The sequence below is a fragment of the Coccinella septempunctata genome, chromosome 6 (genome assembly GCF_907165205.1).
Source record: "Coccinella septempunctata chromosome 6, icCocSept1.1, whole genome shotgun sequence".
Lineage (NCBI taxonomy): Eukaryota > Metazoa > Arthropoda > Insecta > Coleoptera > Coccinellidae > Coccinella > Coccinella septempunctata.
This window is the reverse complement of record NC_058194.1, coordinates 9,721,487-9,742,656: the sequence shown is the minus strand read 5'-3', so window position 1 is coordinate 9,742,656 and position 21,170 is coordinate 9,721,487. Positions and strand designations below refer to the sequence as shown.

The 21,170-nt window shown below is 37.6% G+C and overlaps 1 protein-coding gene across 1 annotated transcript; it reads left to right on the top strand.

Annotated features, from left to right (window-relative positions):
* Nucleotides 1-476: 476 nt before the first annotated feature.
* Nucleotides 477-18,048, top strand: LOC123315086 (ubiquitin domain-containing protein 1). Its single transcript, XM_044900652.1, has 4 exons — nucleotides 477-651; nucleotides 722-801; nucleotides 1,013-1,491; nucleotides 17,730-18,048. The coding sequence occupies exons 2-4, from the start codon at nucleotides 723-725 to the stop codon at nucleotides 17,880-17,882; spliced, it is 711 nt and encodes a 236-aa protein (XP_044756587.1). The 5' UTR covers nucleotides 477-651; nucleotide 722; the 3' UTR covers nucleotides 17,883-18,048.
* Nucleotides 18,049-21,170: the final 3,122 nt, after the last annotated feature.

Genomic DNA, 21,170 nt, shown 5'->3' with positions numbered 1-21,170 from the left:
CTGACACTCCCATAGAGTTCAATGCTAATATATATAATACTAGTAATATGCTAGTACGTTTGTGAACGCTCCGAGTAATCAGAGCTTACTCAGAGCAAAGAGGAACTTAATCTTTGCCCAGAGCTTGCTCAGAGTAAGTTTGTGAACGCAATCATTGATATCGGAGATCTGTATTTTAGCGTATGGTCCGTATATACACATTTGGTAACCGAAAGTTACCAGAGCAGTTACTCTGGTCACTGATTTTGAACAGAATTGTCAGGAATTCGACATATACGGACCGCCCACTTACTAACCAGAAGAAACCAAAGTGTATAAACGGACCACAGCCTTAGTGTTCTGTGAGACTCTCTTATTAGTCATAGAGAAAGGGTATCTCCAAAGATTATCTATAATCTTTGGGTATCTCTTATTAGTCTATGGATTTGATATTCTGTGCATAAAGTAAGTCAAGATCGGTGTGTTCTGTGATTCTGTGGACCGTGGATGAGAAACACAAGTTTAAGTTCTACCTAAAAATAAAAATAAATTATATCTGATAATAGAGACTCTGCTGATAATAATGTTGAGCCATTATATTCAAGGGGTCTATTATTCAATCTCAACGATATATAGGTATCATGTGAAACCATGTTAGACATATACTCTAAGGTATAAAACTTAGCTTCAATATAAGTATAGTATTGAGAAATGTTACAAATTTATGATTTGTGTTTGTTAGAATGGGAGGATGTGTAGGGACACGTAGCAGGAGTGGAGTGGAAGACTACTCGACTAGCTCAATATATAGACCGAACACAGGTATAAGTACACCTTCAATGTATTCAAAAGTTTGCTTTGAATACATGCTTTATACCACTTTCATTTTGAATTTACGCTTATAATATATCGTTCATTTACATAGCATTAGTCGGTAATTAAGGGTATCAAAAATATTTAAATATTAAAAAAGCATATATTACTCATTTTCATCAACTTCATCATGTCAACTAATGGTAAATTATATTCAAAGGTAATATAAGAAAAAATCACCCTTTGTGCCATGAAATAATTCGATGGAAATCTGATGTACCATTGACAGAAGGACAATTGAGAAGTAAACGAGATGAGTTTTGGGATACTGCTCCAGCATTCGAGGGTCAAAAAGAGATTTGGGATGCTCTAAAAGCAGCAACAGTTGCTGCAGAGGCTAAAGACTATGAGTTAGCACAAGCAATATTAGATGGTGCCTGCATATCAGTACCAAATGGATACTTAACAGAATGTTATGATGAATTAGGCTCTAGATACCAAGTACCAATATATTGTCTGTCACATCCTCTTAATATTACAAAGGAGGAAAGTGGACGTGATTCACCAGCTGAATGTTCAGAACCTGTTGATAGTGGCACAGAAATGTCACTAAAATTGAGATTATCACATACATGTAGTGATATCAAACTAGTAGTGTATTCAAGTGACACAATAAGTAATTGTAAGAAGAAACTTCAGGTAAGGCTTAATAATATGTTTATTTATATGTAAGAAAGATGAATTATATTCTAGTGCAATTATTATTAATTTAGGGACGGCAGAGACCATAGTTTGTACTGCCCTGAAATGTGATGGCTTTTCTTCAAGGTGCAATTCTGTTCAGTTTGAATATTGAGAATTTCAATTTAAATTTATAACATATCTGGCAAATCATCTACCAATCAAATTTGAGAATTCACAGTAAATCAGAACCAATTCAGAATCGAATGAATAAATAAATAAAATAAATAAGCTCCTTCATTTCTAAGTGTGGATTTATGCAGCATCAAATAACACTTATCACTCAACAAGTATCACTAAACAATTATCATGTAACAAATATCCTGAATGTTATCATTTATGCAGACCAAATTAACAATTAGCCCAACTTCATATTTTTATAATGAATGAAGTGTCTTTTCAACAAAAACCTCTGTTATATATCACTAAATCTAAGATGAATTATTGAAGCAGATCATACAAGTAGTATCGTTCGTTTAGTTATTTGTTTTGACAGTAGTTTTGAGTCCCGTAAAACCAGCAGAACTACTTTTTGATTTATTTTTGCTGCTATAATTTAAGGCTAATTGATATATGATCCCTGTGAGAATTCCGATCTCGGAATGGGATTTCGACAGGGTTTTGGCGATCGAAAGCATTTCTATTCGATCTCTGCTCACGATTTTGATGATAGAAATCGAAATGAGTTACACAATACCAATTCAGAGCAATTCCGATTTAATCGGTACATTTCTATTCGATGCATACCATCTCTATTCGATTTGAAGTTACAGAATAGGGGTGAATAAGAAGATGCAGAAAACAGTAGGAATGGATGGAATTAGTACTCAAGGCTCAGTACGAATACTGATGAGTATTTGGAACCAATAGTTTACTTGTTCAATAAAGTACTTCGAACAGGTACTTTTGCGAATATTTTTGAAATATCTGTGGTTCTTCCGATATATAAAGGAGGAGATAAGGCACTTTGTCCTGATTACAGACCAATTTCGTTGATTTCTGCGATTGCTAATATACTAGAAAAAGCAATCAAGAATGGGCTAACCTCTTATCTGCAGGCAAATAAACTTCTGTCAGGGAGTCAATTCGGATTTAGAGAGGGATTGTCCACTCATAATGCCTTGGCAGAGCTCACTAGACGTACTTATAAAGCACTGAATAATGGTAAATACTCACTCTGTGTGTTCTTGGATTTTGCAAAAGCCCTTGACATGGAATCTTGCTCAAATGTCTATCGGATTTGGGTGCTGATGAAACACTCTGAATTTATTTAAAACTTATCTATTTGATAGAAAAAATCAATCAAATCTAGCAATATGGAATATATCTTTTGAGTTATGCAGACGACACGGTAATTCTGTATATCGCGGAGAGTTGTTCAGATTTGAAGATCCTTATTGAAAGAGAACTTTTAAATTTAAACTATTGGATGAAAAAACATAAATTAACAATTAATTCCCACAACACCTGCTATATGCCTTTCACTTGCGATACTGCCGGACCTCGGTTCACTTTCAATACAGGATGAGAAACAAACAGTTAAAATACGGTGTACCCATCAGTTCAAATATTTGGGAGTTATGTTGAATTCATTTCTGAGGTGGTATGCACATATCAATTTGCTTGTTGGAAAAATGAGAGGACTTATTTCTATATTTAAACATTTCTCTGCTATATTGGGTACAAAATACATGCTAATTTTGTATCATGCCAGCTTCGTTATGGCATGAAAGCGTAGGGTGCTGTTTACAGTAATGTAATGAACAGATTAATTATCCAGCAGAAATGGCTACTGAAGATTATTTTCAAAAAAGAAATATTTCTCACGGAACAATTCAAACTATCTCGTCTTTAAATATTTATCAGTTATATTGTTACACTGCGCTTATTTTCACCAAGAAGAATATTGTGTCGGATCAACTGTTGACGCACAACGTGACTCGGATTTATCCATTTTAGACCAGCTCTCCGCGTATAGTCCGATGACATCGCCTGATGACGAAATCTCAATGTCGGAAATCATGCGATAAAAAATATGAAAAATGATAAGTCACCTGGTCATTGTCAATAGTCAGGGGAATATTGTTGCTTAGTGTGGCCGGTAAAATTCTCTCCAAGATTATGGCTAATTGTCTGCTTCCACTCTTAGAAAAGCTATAACCTGAATCCCAGTGCGGCTTTCGAACAAATCGAGGTACGGTGGACCTAATTTTTACACTGCGACAACTGCAAGAGAAGGCCCGTGAACAACAATCAAGGATTTATACAGCCTTCATCGATTTAAGTAAGGCATTGGACTCGGTGAATCGGAGAGCGCCATGGAAAATCATGGGACTTCTTGGAATATTAGAAAAATTCTTAGCAGTGTGCAAGAGCCTCCATACCAACACCGCTAGAATACAGCATAATGGCTCTACAACCGACCTTTTCTTAACAGGCTCTGGAATAAAACAAGGATTCGTGTCAGCGCTTTTACTGCTAAACATTTTCGCTATAGCTGTCTCGATAATTGCTGACATGAGTATGCCCGTAAGAGGTGTTGGAACTTATTCCAATCTGAATCTTAATTCAGATTTGATGGAGGCCTATTTAACCTGAAGCGCCTCAAAAACCCGTACAAAGTTTATTACGGAACTTCAATATGCAGACGACTGCGCACTTATCGCTAGCAGCTAAGAGGATCTACAGATAATGTTGGACAACTATAAACATATATACGAAGCTTCAGACCTTAGACTCAATATCAACAAAACCAAAATCCTGGTAAGTCCTTCGGAAAGCCTTCAAACAGATATCAGCCTGGAGAATGAACATCTAGAAGAGGCCGAGCAGTTCAAATACTTCATAAAGCTTCATAAATACTGGATAACCTAGACACGGAAATACACAACCGTATCAATTCGGCATCACGGGCAAACTGGAAGCTGAAGGACAGAGTGTTTCAAAATCAAGACCTCAATCTGAAGACTAAGACAGCTGTTTACAAAGCAGTGGTCCTTCCAACTCTTCTTTACAGAAGCGAAAGCTCGAGGACATATTAAACAGCTTGAACAGACGCAACAAAGTCATCTAAAGGTAAGCGTCCACTAGGCGGGCCGGGTCGGGTCGCATCGCAACGGATAAATCCGCCTGCTAACATTTGAATTGAACTGCGTCCACTAGAGCCGCATCGGGCCGGGTCGCAACGGAATCCGTCAACGGATTGCCCGGCTTACCTTTAAGGTAAGCGTCCATTGGAGACGGGCCGGGCCGCAACGTGGCGGTGAGCATTATTGCGTACTGCGTCCACTGAAGAACGTTGGACGGGTCACATCGACGGATTTTTGCTACCAGTTGTGGCTGGGACAATCCTATTTTCATAAATAATCCGTCAATGCGTTGCTCTTGTCCCGCGTCTACTGGGACGGTACGGGCGTGAGAGCATCGCATCGGCGGAGAAATACGCTCGCCGGGCAATCCGTTGGCGGATTCCGTTGCGACCCGGCCCGATGCGGCTCTAGTGGACGCAGTTCAATTCAAATGTTAACAGGCGGATTTATCCGTTGCGATGCGACCCGACCCGGCCCGCCTAGTGGACGCTTACCTTAAAGGTGCATTTATACCAAACGAGCATTGTTTCAAAACGTTTTGAAACGTTTTGAAATGTTTTCAAACGTTCGAAAACTCAGATTGGGAGGTGTTCACACAGCCTGCGCCTGTCCGAACGAGCGGTTGTTCTTGATAATTCAACGAGATCTCTCTAAAGTGCACCGACATGGCGCCCTCATTATTTAAAATTGCAATTTCTACTGAATCTATAGTAATCAGAGTCTCTGATAGTAATACTCTCAAATAAAAGAACTACGCAAAGGAGGAGACGAACAACCTGGGTGAATTCTTTTCTGAAAGGAAGAAATTATACCCAGCTGCTAGATGACTTGAGAGCGGACGAAACTGAACTTTTTAGAAATTTCTGCCGCATGTCATTATCGGACTTTAAGATATTACTCGCCAAAATTGAGGAAAAAGTGTCAAGAAAGACACCAATTACACTGATCGACAAAATTATAGCTTTGTTCTCCCACCTAAGGAAAATATATATATTTTTAATCTTCGTAGCCAAAAGCTACGATAAATGAAAAGTGGAAGTTAGCTCTTGTCGTTTTTTAATAATTATATTCATGATTTTTAACAAAAAAAATGCATTATAATATTTGCAATGGAGTAAAAGATTCCGATCGCTTAGATCTTTTGTCTTTTCTGCTGTAGGACGATTCCAGTATTTATCTAACGATGGACCAATAATAATCAGCAAGCATAGAGGGGGGGTTCCCCTTTGCCTTGGTAGCGTTTTTCGAATGACGCGATGTCTTGATGGAATCGCTCTCCATGCTCGTCACTTAGGGCTTCCATATTTTGTGGAAAGACATTAATATGTGATTGCAAAAAGTGTATTTTTAAGCCCGTTTGCAACAGCCGAGAATTCTCTAGAGAATTTGCTCGAAAACTCATGCGCCGTGAATTATATACCGTTGCATACGCACTTTCGGTAGAATTCTGTGTTCAGTTGTATACAAAATAATCTCTGCCGTTTTCTCGCGAGAATTTTGTAGAGAATTCTCCAGAGAATTCTCGGCTGTTGCAAACGGGCTTTAAGGACATGTTGTATCCCATTTTTTGATGAGCCTGTAACATCGTTTTGACGATATTTACATATTGCGGAGATTTGTGATTGCCAAGAAAATTTTTGGTCACTTCTACAAAGGACAACCAGGCTTCTTTTTCAAAGTCATTCAATGCTGTCAGAAACTGAACTTGTTTCAATAGTTTGTTTATTTTATAAAGTATCGTAGGGTACAGAAGTGCGAACATGGACAATTCACGCATGTCTTTTATTTTGATAACGGGAGCTAAACAAACGTAAGTACTATTATTTTTGTAATAAGGTGAGGGATACCTAACAAAAAAATATAAATCTCTTAGGTGGGAGAACCCTTGTTGAATAGTGTTATCGAGAGAGCATTCCAGCGTCGGTTAGACGGGCACTAACACTTCGATTTTTGGCTACAGGAGATTCATATGGAAGTGTCATCGTGTACCTTTACCGAATTTCAAAACCATCAATATCGAAAATTATTACCGTCTGTCTGTGAAGCCATCGTAAATGGACTCCATTTCAAATGGATTGATTAATTATGAAATCACGATTCAAGAGATCTCACCAAAATTCAAAATAAATTAAATACCAAGACCCAATAACTTATCACGGTCCACCGGTGATTTCAATGATATGACGCCAGATGTGCAAGGAAACCCGAATCCCTTTGATGATTCGTCGGTTTACCGACATGAGACGGAACGGAATCGATCATTTTAAAACGTTTTGAAACAGGCTTCGTAAACTTTATTCGGAGTCGATGAGTGTTTACACCGCCTGTGCATATTGCGTGCATTGTTCGCAAACAATGCCTTATAATGAAACGTTACTTTACCGGCATGTGGCATGAGCTCGAGCTCTCTGAAACGTTCGAAAACAGGGTTTGCGAACTCTGTTCGGCGCCGATGACTGTTTACACCGCCCGTACTACTGTTTGCAAACAGTGTTCGCGAATAATGCTCGTTTGGTATAAATGGGCCTTTAGACAAATAATGCACATCAGATGGTTCCACAAAGTTTCGAATGCAGAAGTTTTGCAACGTGCGAGTTGTACAATAATTGAGATTCAAGTAATGAGGGCTCGACTCGGATGGAGCGGCCACATTCTGAGGATGCAAGACGCAAGATTCCCCGAAATTGCTCTGTATGGCGAATTCGCAAGGAAGCCCGGAAACCAGGAGGCCAGTACCAGCGGTTTGAGGATACACTACATCAATCCCTAAAATCAGTTAATGCCAGTCATAACTGGGAACAACTAGCGTTAGACAGGTCACAGAGGAGGACTTTGGTACACAGTTATAATGGAGACTCGAGAATGATACAGCGGCGGCCAGATCTGGTTGCTGACTATGCCCGGAGTGTGGAAGTATCTGTGGGTCACAGAAGGGCAAACAATTGCAATTAGCCCTGAGAAAGTATAGATCTGTTCGCTCCGTTTTTTTTGTCTTTTTGTAGATTTATTCCCGTTAACGGGATGCAGCAATGAATGAATGCATAACGTGAACACCAGGTATAAGAGCTTTGAGTTGGGAGTACCAAGAATCAAAATAACTTTGGCGCAAAGATGTCTTGGCTATTTGGGACTTGAAATATTCGATGAACTTCCACTCAACATAAGAAGAACTGAACGCATGAGCAATCAGATCAGTTCATAACATGTTCATCTTATGAGTGATATTTCTCAGTTCAATAACTAATGCGGGTAAACGTTGCAATACCATTGACCTCATTTCTAATTTCTTATTTGTAATAACTGTTGAACTGCAAATAAATTACTATTACTATTACTGTCGTGGTTCTACCCTATGGCTGACCGGCCACCGAAGGCCAAGTAGGGCGGAGCTGCGCGGTGCTAAGCTGACCTGAGCTAAGTGGAGCTGAGGGGGCCGACAACCCATCGCGAAGCGAAGCTAGGAACAGTCAGCTTGCTACGATACAATTTTTCAGATTTCTAGTTATTGTGGCTGGGGAAGCGGCGCGTTGCTATAGAAAACCGAAAACCTGACGAATCAGAGCGGTGACAAGCTACGTCAATCGATTCAGCTCGCTCCGCTTGGCATTCGGTGGCCGGCCATCCATTGAAGACCTTTGTTTCGGTATTCCAAGTTGACTCCGGTAAGCGCAGTTTAGCTCAACTTCGCATTCGGTGGCCGGTGAGCCTTTACCTAGGGTTGTCCTTACGGCGGATAGGCGAATACGACAGAATTTACTGCGCTAGCTCTAGGGGTTGATCAACGCCTGAGGTGTCGGAGCTCGTACTTAGGTACGAACCACTAGTACCCGAAAGAGCGGCGATCGCCCTGGTTCTGAACAGAACGGCCTCGGATAGTACACCGCCAATTTCTTATTGGTTACACGAGCGGCATACGGCTGTGTGGTAAAATTCGTCCGTTGTATCTCGCCAGTAAAGCACCACCCCTAGAGCTAGCCCAGTAAATTCTGTACTATTCGGCCTGCGACCGGGGTCCTTCAGTCTGGTTTTAAAAGAGAAACTATTGACTATTCTACAAATAGTTTTTCAAGTAATTGTATAACAACATTTAAAAAAAACAGTAGTTTTGAAGCTATTCATGTAGCGATAATCTTCCCATATGGTGTTCAGAGGATATTTTCTGTGTGGTCTTATATTTTTGTTCCTATTAGTGCAAAATTCTCTTAAGTTTTGTATGTTTTCTTCCCGCTGTAAAAATTTTGTTGACAGATCGTTCAGTTGTTCAATTAGATTGATCGGGGTTTTTTCGTGAAATTATTTCAAATTTTACAGTTTTGTCACCTTTCACGAATGCCTTCCTTGAAATTTTTGTCAAAATTGAAATACAGTTAAGTACAGATTTCAGATTAGGATATCAAATCATAAAAAAGTTTTCGTAAATGAAACAAATTCATTGGATTTATTGGATATCAACAAACATGATGATGAATACAACCAAAAACAGCAAATAAATTGAATGAAAAAATTTTCATTTCAGGAACTGTTCAAACTGGTATCCCCTCATTTCAATATATTTTTGAACATAGTAGATATAGTTGTCTCACAGCTTTTTACATTGTGTGTGTTCATAAGAATCATATCCGCATATTCTTCTCGAGAATATTGAAAAGGCATTTCTGAATTCATTAACAGAATAAATCGCCAAATGGAGGCGGTTTGATGTCAAATTTGATTGTTTAATTGTTGTTGTTTAATTTTTCATTGGATTACAGATCATAGAAATACGATGAATCGCAATTCACTAGCGACGGAATCAACAATTCCTGTAATTTTTGAACTATGGGCTCTGAAAAATTTCAAAACAATTATTTGTTTTTTCAGTAAGGAAAATTTCAAGGAAGGCAGTCGTAAAGGGTAAAAAACAGCAAAATTCGAAATAATTCTACCGATAAGTTCAAGAAATATAATGAACTATGAAGTTTCACTCATAAGAGAATATTTATTGATCACCCTGTATGACGATGCCAAGCAGAGATTTAGAATTTTCCTTTTGAATTAATTCTTTATGGATACAAAAACGGGAAAATCATGATGTCCACGTACAGGGTGATCCAATATTCACAAAAATAGGATGTCCAAAATTTTCTCAGTACTTATCTGATTTATTCAGTTTCAGAAATATTGAAGACAGGTGATACTAAAGGGTGGAAAAACTACAAAAATCGAAATCATTCGATCGATTAGTTCAAGAGTTATTGAACTGTGAAATTTCACTCATAAGATGAACATCACCCTAGATTCCAAACAACGGCATTCAGGCGATTAAAACCTTGTAATACGAGTCGGGCCTGATGACATTAATTCAAGGTATCCGTTTGTCGCATTCTTTCCGGGACACCCTATTTTTGTGCCCACGAGGTAGGGGAAAACTGATACCGGCTTCTCCGCAGCGGGTGGTGCAATACCGCAGATTCGTGTGGGGCTCTCACCACCAAAACCCCCTCCTCAACAACATAGTCGGAATCTCAAGGACACTGATTCGTGCAACTATTGTTGTTTTCTTGTAGGCGTAAACCGTGTCTCCCAAGGCGATTGGTATTTACGGTGTCGGCCAGCAAGAATGCACTTCCCTTCTTGCTCCCCTTGGAAGTTGGGATAGGGGGAAGGAGTTAAGACCTTGCCTTAAGCTTTCACAGTTTGCAGCCGCACAAGAATCTGGTGAGGTCCGCTAACTGGCTTGAGTAGTTCTGGGTCCTGGGTAGATCCTCAGAAGGTCTTGACCCGACATGCGAGATCCTAGTTTTCCGAGCCGTATTGGTCCTGGTCCCTCGGAGGTTACGCATTGAGGTAAGCGCTAACATTACTCCTTGGGTTTACCACAAGCCCGTGAACTCGAAGGGCCAAGTAAGTCATAGTATCCTGCTGGTGGTACTTACATTACTTCTTGGGTCTACCCCTTGTCCGTGGATTAGAGGGGCCAAGACAGCCATAGTTAACCACGCCACTTCCTCCTGCCAACCATCCGAAGCCTTTTCTCGATAGCTCTGTCTCCGGCGAACTGGGCGCCTAGACTTTAGCCCTTGGATTGAAATAAATTTGGGTTTGGGATATTATGGTGTGAAGCATTAACATTGCTCCGCGGGTCTACCCGGAGTCCGTAGATTCGGGGGGCCAATAGTCATAGTTACTTCTATGTACTATGTCTTGTGGTACTAACGTTGCTTCTTGGGTCTATCCCTTATTCGTGGATTAGGCTGACCAAGGCAGCTATAGTTAACCACGCCGCTTCCTCATGTAAACCGTCCAAAGCCTTTTCTCGATGGCTCTGTCTCCGGCGGACAGTGCGCCTAGACTTTAGCCCTTGGATTGGAAGAAATTCGAATTCAGAATTTGTGGTGTGCAGCAACATTGCTCCTTGGGTCTACCCGGAATCCGTAGACTTCAGGGGCCAAGTGAGCCATAGTTACTCCTCACCTGATTTCAGTTTATCTTTCCTGTGTCTTCTCTCTGGCTTGAGGTCCTCTTCTTTGTTGCCCCACTGTCGTGTTTCCTGTAACGTATGAACTTTTATAGTGGGGAACGCATAAGTAATAAGAATACAACTGCAAAGTACTAACATTACTCTTTGGGTCTACCCCTAGCCCATAAATTCATGCACTCGGGGAATCAAAGAGTCATAGTTACTTCCTGTTGTTGTTGGTCATTCTTGGTTTTCATTGCTCCTCTCAAGACAAGTCTTGAGATTCCTCGCAACCGCAACTACTTAAGCCCGTGCACCACGACAAGGTTATGACCAATCGCACGGGTTGCCGGGACACCCTGTATAGGCACATATTTACTGAAAGCAAAGACTTCGTGGTCAGGATCGTCGCTAGCCAAACTGGCGCCCTAGGCAAAGCTCTTAACTGGCGCCCTAACAGAGAAATCAACTTCGACGAATGGCGTAAACTGAGTATGAAAAAATTGCATATTTTCTAAAAAATTCAATCAGCAATGGAGACATATTCAACAACAAAAATTAACATAGTTTCGAATATTGCGAAATTTTTTAAGAGGTAATTCTTCTGCGAAAGTTGAGGGGGTTTTTCATACAAACTAATAAAGCTCTTCGAAAAGTTTCAAGCTGTATGAGAATGGAAAAAAAAACTTTTTTTTATCGAAAGTGTTGACGAGTTGAAGAAACCACATTTTTTTTGGGATCTACCAATAAGTAGGCTACAACAGATATCCGAGCGACTTTACAATCGTATGTTGGATTTTTTATTCCATTTGTTTATGCACAAACGTCGTATTTTATTTTTGTTAGGGGAACATTGCTTTACGGGCATTATACACGAGTCATAAAAGATTTGGCAATGAATCGTTCTCTTTCCAACACATATTTTCAAATTGAGAAATTTTGAAAAGATCTAGTTATAAATGGAATCGTAGTTGAAAGTTTTACCCCTCTAAGAGAACACAACAAAATTGAAAAAATATTCATAGGGAGCTTTTTTATCGGTAAAACAAAATGCCATTCCTTCCAGGTTGTAATTCGAAAGACACACACTAATAGATATTTTAATTTTCATTCCAATCACCAAAAAAAGTCAAAAAAGGTATTATTTATTTATTTATTTACATGAATATCAACCCTGACATGATGAATCTAATGGGAAATTCTCCTCAATTTGGGTTATTACAGCATAAGCAAGTTTAAACTGAATAATTATGAGTTTCATTCATGAATTTTTCGAATGCACCGTGGAAACTATTCAAAATCATTGTTCAAATATGAGGTTTTAAAATTTAAATCGCTTCGTTTCTAGTTTACGATTTTGCAACATCGACTACTAGAAAATATAAAGAACAATGGCTTGTTTATAAAATAACAGCTGTTGATTTACAACCATCATAAGGCGCGTACTCACTGACGAGCCTCAACAGCAACCGGCTATAAAAGTTTACGACCTTCCTCTCTTGTCGCAGACTTCATAGACAGCCGTCTTTGTCTATCTCATCAAAATAGTATATGTGTTGTCTCTTATTATCAACGCATATTTCAGTCGATGTTGCCAACTTGTGCTTTAAATTCAAAATACCCATTTTTATTTTTCATTTTTAAGTACTTAAAATAATTTTTTTTTTGGGAAACGGTTGAAATGGTTATTTCAAAATGGGACGTTCCAAAGATATTTAAAAAAAATACATCATTTTCGTTAGAAGGAGTACTCCCTATTATGGGGATATACTACAATTGGAAGAAAACAATTTCATTACATTGTGATAAATGTGTGACAAAAAGAAACAATAAGAACAAATACAACGAGTAACAACCAAGTGATACGAGTTCTAAAACTAAACAATCTATTATAATTTCGAGACAAATACAGTAGTAATTTTTTCTTAAAGTCGGATAAGGACAAATTAAAGGTCAATATTGTTGATATGTCAATTGTAACAAAAGCTTATCCTCAAATAGATCGAGTTATAATACAAAGATGTTCTTGCTCGGGGTACAATAAATAAATCTCTTCTGCGACCATCAAAAAAACGAGTATTGAAATGAACATATTCTGTCAACGAAATAAAAATAATTGTTTAAAATTCTATAAAGAAAAATTTGGTCATACATAACTCTTCTATTTTCCAAGCTCATCATATTATGCAGTGCGCGTCAAAATTATTGAACAAATTCATTTTCTCACAAAATCTCACAAAAATATTTGGCAACAAAATCCTGAAACAGGTCAACTTTTGTTTCACTTTTCAAGGATCTTGATTAAGAGACTTTGGACGCAATACTGTTAATGCTTTAGAATGCACATATGCCTCTGATAGCATTCAGAGATGTAATCCAACCCATTTGAGATGCTGTACTTGAGATGCTTGACCTGCCCGCTATTTGAAAGCCTTTTAAATTTCCAACTCTTTATCATTTGCAAAGCTTTTGGCCAATATTCAATATGAGGAGAGTTTTCACTGATATCACATTTCAACCCCTTTCCCATTAAAACTATCGAGCAGCGTATCCACTTCTATCAGGAATGAGGCTGTAGCAATACACTCTTGCATTGCTCCTAAAAATTTATATTTGATGAAAAAAATATAAAGATGAATTTGAAATTAATCTTACCATTTCTTATCATTGAGTACAAATATGCTCAGATCAACTCATTACTTGTGCAGCTATGTTAACCTTCATGGCATACTTCATGATTGGGTCAAAATAATTATCTCTCAGCTTATATATATATATATTCTTTTGAAAAAGAGTGTTACAAACTTTTACAATCTGAAAATAACAATGAAGCGGGTGTAAAGAAATGGAACAAGAGACAGATCCTAAAAACCTGTTCCTCGTTCCAGATCTCAGTGTAAGCAGAGGAAAAATGTCAACGGGGTACCATACATATCTTCGTATGATACATGAAAAAAAAACAGAGATAAAAACCTCAGAAAAAACTCTCTGTTTGCCCGTATAAGTGTAATGATGATGTATTTGTGTAAAGAATAAGCTGAAAAAAATTGAAATTGAAGGACATCTTCTTCATATGACAAAATCCAAAAACTTCTTCCCATTCTTTCTACTATGATGGTTGACGAAGAATAATCTGAAAACAAAAAAGAAAGAAAAAAACGAGAGGGGTGTATTGAATTTTATATTACTCATTAAATAATTTTGAAATTAGTAACCCAACTCAAAAAAGAATCGGTAACCGAATGAATACCTTCGAAACTTATGAAGGGACCTGAAGACATACGGGGATACCTTGTCAAGCTCATAGGCCCAACGAACATGCGACAATTTGACCTCCATAGTTGTAACGCTTTTTTCCATTCGAACGTTCAGAAATACATTGTATTTCCTGAATAAAGCATAAGTACGCTTCAATAAATGAGGGACATCGTACATAATACAAAAAATTTTGTTTCCATATATGAAATATGGTTTTTGAGTTGTCACACCCAATTCTTTTAGGCACTTGACATTGTTAACGCCTCTGTGAAAGATGTTTATCCTGTAGTTTTCAGAATAAACTATATTATTATTATTATTATTATTATTATATCACAAATGGTTGCAACAATGTCTAATATTGCTACGTTTGTAACAGCTTTGATGACATCAAATAGACAATTTCAAGAATTTCTGAACTGCAACTCTTGAGGGTGAAGTAATAGGCTATAGGTTGCTTCCATTTGCGGTTTAGTCCAACAAGCATAAAGGCTAAAACTTTTCTGGCAGCCTGCTTTCCACTTCTTTCTCCTCCAAAGTCCTCAATGCCAATGATTTTCTTCTGGCCCTTATCGTAGTACAAGTTTTCTTTAATGTCCATTTCATCAAAGAGCAACACGCAACAGCGATTAAGGTCCTTTTTTTATATTTTCATTAATATGCTTAAAAATGTTTTTATTTATTCCAACATTCAATGGCACTTTTCTGAGTAAGTTCAATACAGTGTTACTTGAAGGAAGCGCAACAAAGGAGCTCAGCAATTTGTAGCATCTGGGACTTTTCTTCAATAATAATAGAGACATAATTTTATCGTCTATAGTCCATCTTTTGCCTCTTGTAGCCTTCAGTTTCGAACATTTCAATTGAGACATCATGAAGTTCCAGGCTGTTTTAGGCATGATTTTATATAAATTTCGAACCTCTGGGGTATCAGACAACTCTAAAACACTCCTCGAAGTTTTAGACTTTTGCCTGCACTGTTTTTTAAGTTTCCGTAAGTGGTCCTCTCTTTGCTGACAGAAAGAGTGAAATGAAAAGTTTAGAGCATATTCTATAATTTCGGAGATTCTCTCCCATGAATTTCATTCCTAGTTGTTCTCGCCAGATCTGTTTGTTCGTGATGTGTTCGAGTCAAACTTCCCAGCAGATCTTCGCCAGTAGTCCATCTACAGCGCCAATAGTCGACGTTTCAGGGTTTCAGGGCCTTGTTTATTTGCCATGTTTCGCATCCGTAAACGGTTATGCTCAGGAATATTATGTTGTACAGGAGGTGTTTCCCTTCACGGAATATGCACTTGGAACAAAGAACAGAATTCAAGCAACCAATAACTTGTCTTCCTTTCATGATCCGATTTTCAATTTCCGTTCGTCCTGTGTCCCCTATCAATGTTCCCAAATAGGTATATTCTTGACAGGCATTTATTGTCTCGTGTTCGTTTAATTCTAAAACCTCCATCTCATCTCCACCAACTCTAAGATATTGGGTTTTTGTCTTATTTACTGCGCAATATGCTGACATCAAGCCTATAACTATGTACGAAAATTTTTTTCCTTCTGTACTTGACACTCAGTCGGGGTAGATTTCTGCGACACCACATCAACAAGGAGCTCACCGCTTCATCTCCCGACGCTGTCCTCACTATCAAGATCCTGGAGCAGGTCATTGCCAAACTTAATGAATAGTATTTTATTAACCTTATCAAACGACTTCTGGAAATCAGTGTATATAGTATATACCTGGCCAGTCTTATCCAGAATCTCAGAGACACACCCCATGAAAACACCCAGATTAGTAGTACACGATTTCCTTGACATAAAGGCATGATGTGCCCATCTGATCAAGTGCAGCAGAATATATTTTCTGCCATAGTGTGATCTCAAACGGCTTCGCAAAATTCGAAAGTAATTTCTTAAATCAGTTGGGTCCCCTCTTTTCAATACCGGGAAAACCTTAGCCATTTTCCAGCATGATAAGAACTGAATTGAGCTAGCCAATTTGCCATCGTCAAGTTCACTAAATGGAGACCGTTCCACCGAAAAAAAACGGGTCTCATTTGATCTCGTCAGAGCAATACAGCTTGTTCCCCGATGGAATAACGTTTAGAATGGATGGACTCTTACTGTATACTAGCAGACTCTACTGGGTATTATCGAGTAGTATTCGAGCGCCATCCAGTATGAAACGAGATTCAATCTCCGCCAGATCGAAACCCAGACGAAGACAATGGCATATGTCCTATATTTCCTCTAATTTAGTACGCTAGCTTGCTCATTGCAAGCAACGTGCGTGTAACTAATTGAGAAGTTGGGAGCACGCTCAGTTCACGGTCAGTGGTAAAAAAACGAAGAAGGATCACGCCTAAACCGGGAGACAATAATAACAATTAATTCAGATGCATACCACCTGTTGATATGATTATCTACAGGTGGTACTATCTGAATTGGAGAAGAAGAAGCTGTGTTGCTCTGACAAGGTCAAATGATACCGAAACCATGGTTAGTGTCTGCTTTTCTTCGGTGGAACGTTCTCCATTTAGTGGCCCCGACGACGGCAAATTGGCTAGCTCAATTCAGATCGTAACACCTGTTGATATTTACATCGGCGGGTGGTATGCATCTGAATTAATTCTCATTATTGTATTCATTGCCTCTCTGTTTAGGCGTTATTCTGTTTCTCTATTATACTTAGTGCTTACAAAATTATGTGGTTCTAGATCAGGAAGGCTGTGAAAAACATTTTGAAAAACAATATTTTTTTTTTTAACGTTTATTGCACAATATACAATCTACTCTTATAGGTATTAAGTAATTGTGATAAAAGAGACTACATGAGAGTGAAATGTCCAGTGACATTTCTACTCGTTTTGCACTATTTTAGTTTAGTGTTGTGGAAGATCTTCGGGCCATGTCTTCTTCAGTCTTCTGATGTGGGGTCCTTTCAGGTAGAGGTTTTGCATCAGGTCATTGGAGTGACCTTGTAGTCGATCTCGATATCTGGCAGATGCAGATTCTATAACGTCGTTGATGTAAGGGGAAAAACAATATGAAGAGGTGGATGATAAGAATCGACCACATCGAAAAGAGATGATTCCTCCTCAACACTACATGTATTTTTATTGTCTAAAACACAAGTTCTCGACTGCTATTTGGACGCAGTGGAACTGTTTTAATTTCAGAAAATTCTCAAAAAAATTAAAAGTATATTTATGATGACCTCATAGATCGAGAGCGCTTGGCTGTTCTCGAATAAAAATTGCACTTGATTATAATTTTTCTACATTTCTTACTCATTCGGCCCTATTTTGTAACTTCAGATCGAGAAGAAGCATATTGACTGAAAGATCAAAGATTTCAAATACATTTATTTAGTTTTATTATGCTTTGGTAATCCTACAAAGTTTATTCTGCAGAGTCAGGAAGGTATAGATCCTTCCAAACAGCGATGGTTCTATGGCGGAAAACTACTAGGTGACAAACACCGTATGGAGGATGTCCAGATTCCTACAGGATATATAGTTCAAGTTGTGGTAAATACTGAAATTACTTCGGATAAACCAGCGTGATAAATAAGTTAAATTGTTTTTTTCATGGAATTGTGCACTGTCAGGGTGAGTTTGAAACGTTTTTGTAAAATTAATAAAATAAAATTTCTATTTCATGAGTTCATTAGTTTAGAATAAATGATAAAATGAAATGTTTTCAAATTTGTTTAATAAAAACAGAAAAATTTACGATATTTTCAGCTGTAACCCAATTGTGAATTCCTGAAGAAAATTGAGAGAAGATTTCTGAAGGAGTGTGGTTGTGAAACCTATAGTTTTTTTATATCGCGAATCATTTTGTTGTGGATAACTTTTTAAAAGTTAATCTAATATATAAAATTCTCGTGTCATAGTTTTCGTTACCGTACTCCTCCGAAACGGCTTGACCGATTTTGATGAAATTTTTTGTGCTTATCCGGTATCTATGAGAATCGGCCAACATCTATTGTTTACGCATTTATTATTTTCTTGATTTTCTTTGCGTGAAAACATAAGGAGAACATCTGTCGATATCGTATCCACAAGATCGCGTATGAATTCAGTATTGTCTCGATTGTTCTGAGTTGAGGATATCGCTGTTTTATTATTACAGTTTAGATTATTATAGTTTTTCACCCGCTCTTGAAATTCTGCTAAATTCATAGAAATTACCGCGAATATTAGAATAGAAACACCCGCTATATCAAAACTTTAGTTTCACCCGCTATTCACTATAGATTTGCTCGCAATAGTAGTTAGTGCTGCTAGTGTCTCCTGTTTTTTTGTGTGGAAGACAAGAAACGAAATAGAGGAAAGGGTGCTTGGTGAAGCCCTTCGCTCCTTTCTATCCTACAACCCAACCTTTATCCAGTGATTCACGAAGGGTAACATACGCTAGCAAGGATTTGGTTTTTGGTGAGTTGAATTCTCAGCAATTTCCACATTATTTTTGAAAACTATACAGTCCATTATAATTCGCCAAAACATTATTGGTCCGTTCAGAGCCGGATAGTGTGTAGGTTGCTGGAATTCAATTTCATTCATTTGAATTTCGTTGATTTTATTGAATTTATTCTATATTTCACGATTGGAATTTCAACTCTTCATTGCTTGTGGTTTCGAATTGACAGATGTTCTAACATTCAACGCATTCAAAATCTGGTTTTTGTGTTCACATATGCTGTTAATATTATTGAAACTGATTTCATTTTCCATTTGATCGAATTTAAATTAAGTATGTCGAAATCAGAACCTCAGATGGAGACTAAAAACAATAAACTAAAAGTCTTAGAATCAAGAAAAAAAATGTTGTTCCAACGTTTCCAGAAACTGTACGATTATACAAAAGGTCTGGATAATCCAAAAATTCTGGAATATTTCAAGGTTGGCTTGAATAATTTGGAGAAATCGAAGACTCAATTGTTGGAAGTAGTTGATGAGATCAATTTACTGAGAGTAGAATGTTTACCAGAGTATGTTCCCTCCTATCAAGTAATTGAAGCAGCGGACGATTTATATTGTCACATTATAGAGGCTTCTAAAAGAATATCTACGAATGAAACTAATGTTAGTTCTTTATCCGCAATGAAAGCACAACCAAGATTGCCGAAAATTGATTTGGTGGAATTTTCTGGTGATCCTAAAATGTGGCCAATTTTTTATCAAAATTTCAAAAGCTGTGTTCATGAAAATTCTGATTTAGATGACACATGCAAAATTCATTATTTGCTTGGGAAATTACGCGGACGAGCTCAAACTTTGTGCTCTGGCATCTCACCAGTAGCAGAAAATTATGAAACAATTTGGAAAGTATTAGTAGACACTTTTCAAGATGAACGCCTTCTAGCTGCTACATATTTCAAATCTATAGTTGATTTCAAACAATTGAATATAGAATCCGCAAATAATTTGAATTCATTTCTAGAAAAATTTGATGTAGCCGTTAGTGCTCTTAAGCAGCTTTCGTTGAAGAATCTTGCTGATTTTTTGCTTGTTTCTATAGCGTTATCAAAATTAGATCCTAATACACAAAGGCTTTTTGAGATGTCTTCGGCATCGAATGAAATTCCATCTTATGATAGCCTTATAAAGTTCGTTCAAAAACAATCGAAAGTTTTGAGTAGAACCTCTACTCATGCCAGTAGTTCCACCCAGTCAAAATCGCCTGGGCCGAAACCTAAAGGCTCATATTCTTATGCCAGCGCTAGTTCTGTTTCAGATAAAATAGTACAGTATCCTTGTCCTATCTGCGGAGAAAATAGCCATTTGATAACCAAATGTCATCGATTTTTGAAGCTTTCGCCAAACGAAAGATATAAATTGACAAGAGAAAAAATCTTATGTTTAAATTGTTTGAGTAGCAAACATAAAATAAGTCAATGTAAATCTTTAAATTCTTGTAGTGTTTGCAAGAATAAACATCATTCTCTTTTACATTTCAACAAAGAAACTCCAAAAGAAGCAAAACCTATCGTTACTGCAGAAGGTAATGTTTCTCAAAGTGGTGTTAGTTTAGTGGTAGCTGATAGTATTAATCGGAAAATGGATATTTCGCATAATTATGACAGAATCACTTTATTACCTACAGCTGAGGTAATGATTAAAGTAGATGATAGGTTAGAAAAAATCCGAGTTCTTTTAGATAGTGGTAGTCAGGATAATTTTCTCTCAACTGAATGTTGCAAGCATTTGAAAATTCCGTTCTCAAAAAGAGATATTAAGGTAACTGGGATAGGAAATATTACTACACCTATAAGGGGTATTGCTCAAGACCTAACAATATTCTCACGCTTCAATGAAAGATTCCAAATAACATTAGATGCATTAGTTATAGATAATCTTACCTCAAAACTACCATCATACGATATACCATTGGAGGATTTAAGTTTCATTGACAATTTGCCTCTAGCGGATAGTAGATTTAGCCATTCTGAGAAAATTGATGGTATTCTAGGTGCAGCAATTTTCGTTGGAATTCTGAAGGGGGATAAAATAATTGACCGCTCAGATAGCTTATTCGCTCTTAACACTTCCTTCGGTTATGTTATTAGTGGAAAATTTTCTTCATGCAACAAAACCAACTTGCCGCTTTATTCCAATTCGTTTCACATAGTTGTTGATAATTTCGTTTTAGAAAAATTATTGAAACATTTCATAAAACTCGAAGAAGTTCCAGAAAAGGAACATTTTAGCTCTGATGATTTAGCTTGCGAAGATTTATTCAAAGCAACTTACTCTAGGGAACCTTCAGGAAGGTATAAAGTAGCTCTTCCTTTCAAAATAGATCCCTCCAATCTAGGAGATTCGTTCACTTCTGCTTTGAAAAGGTTT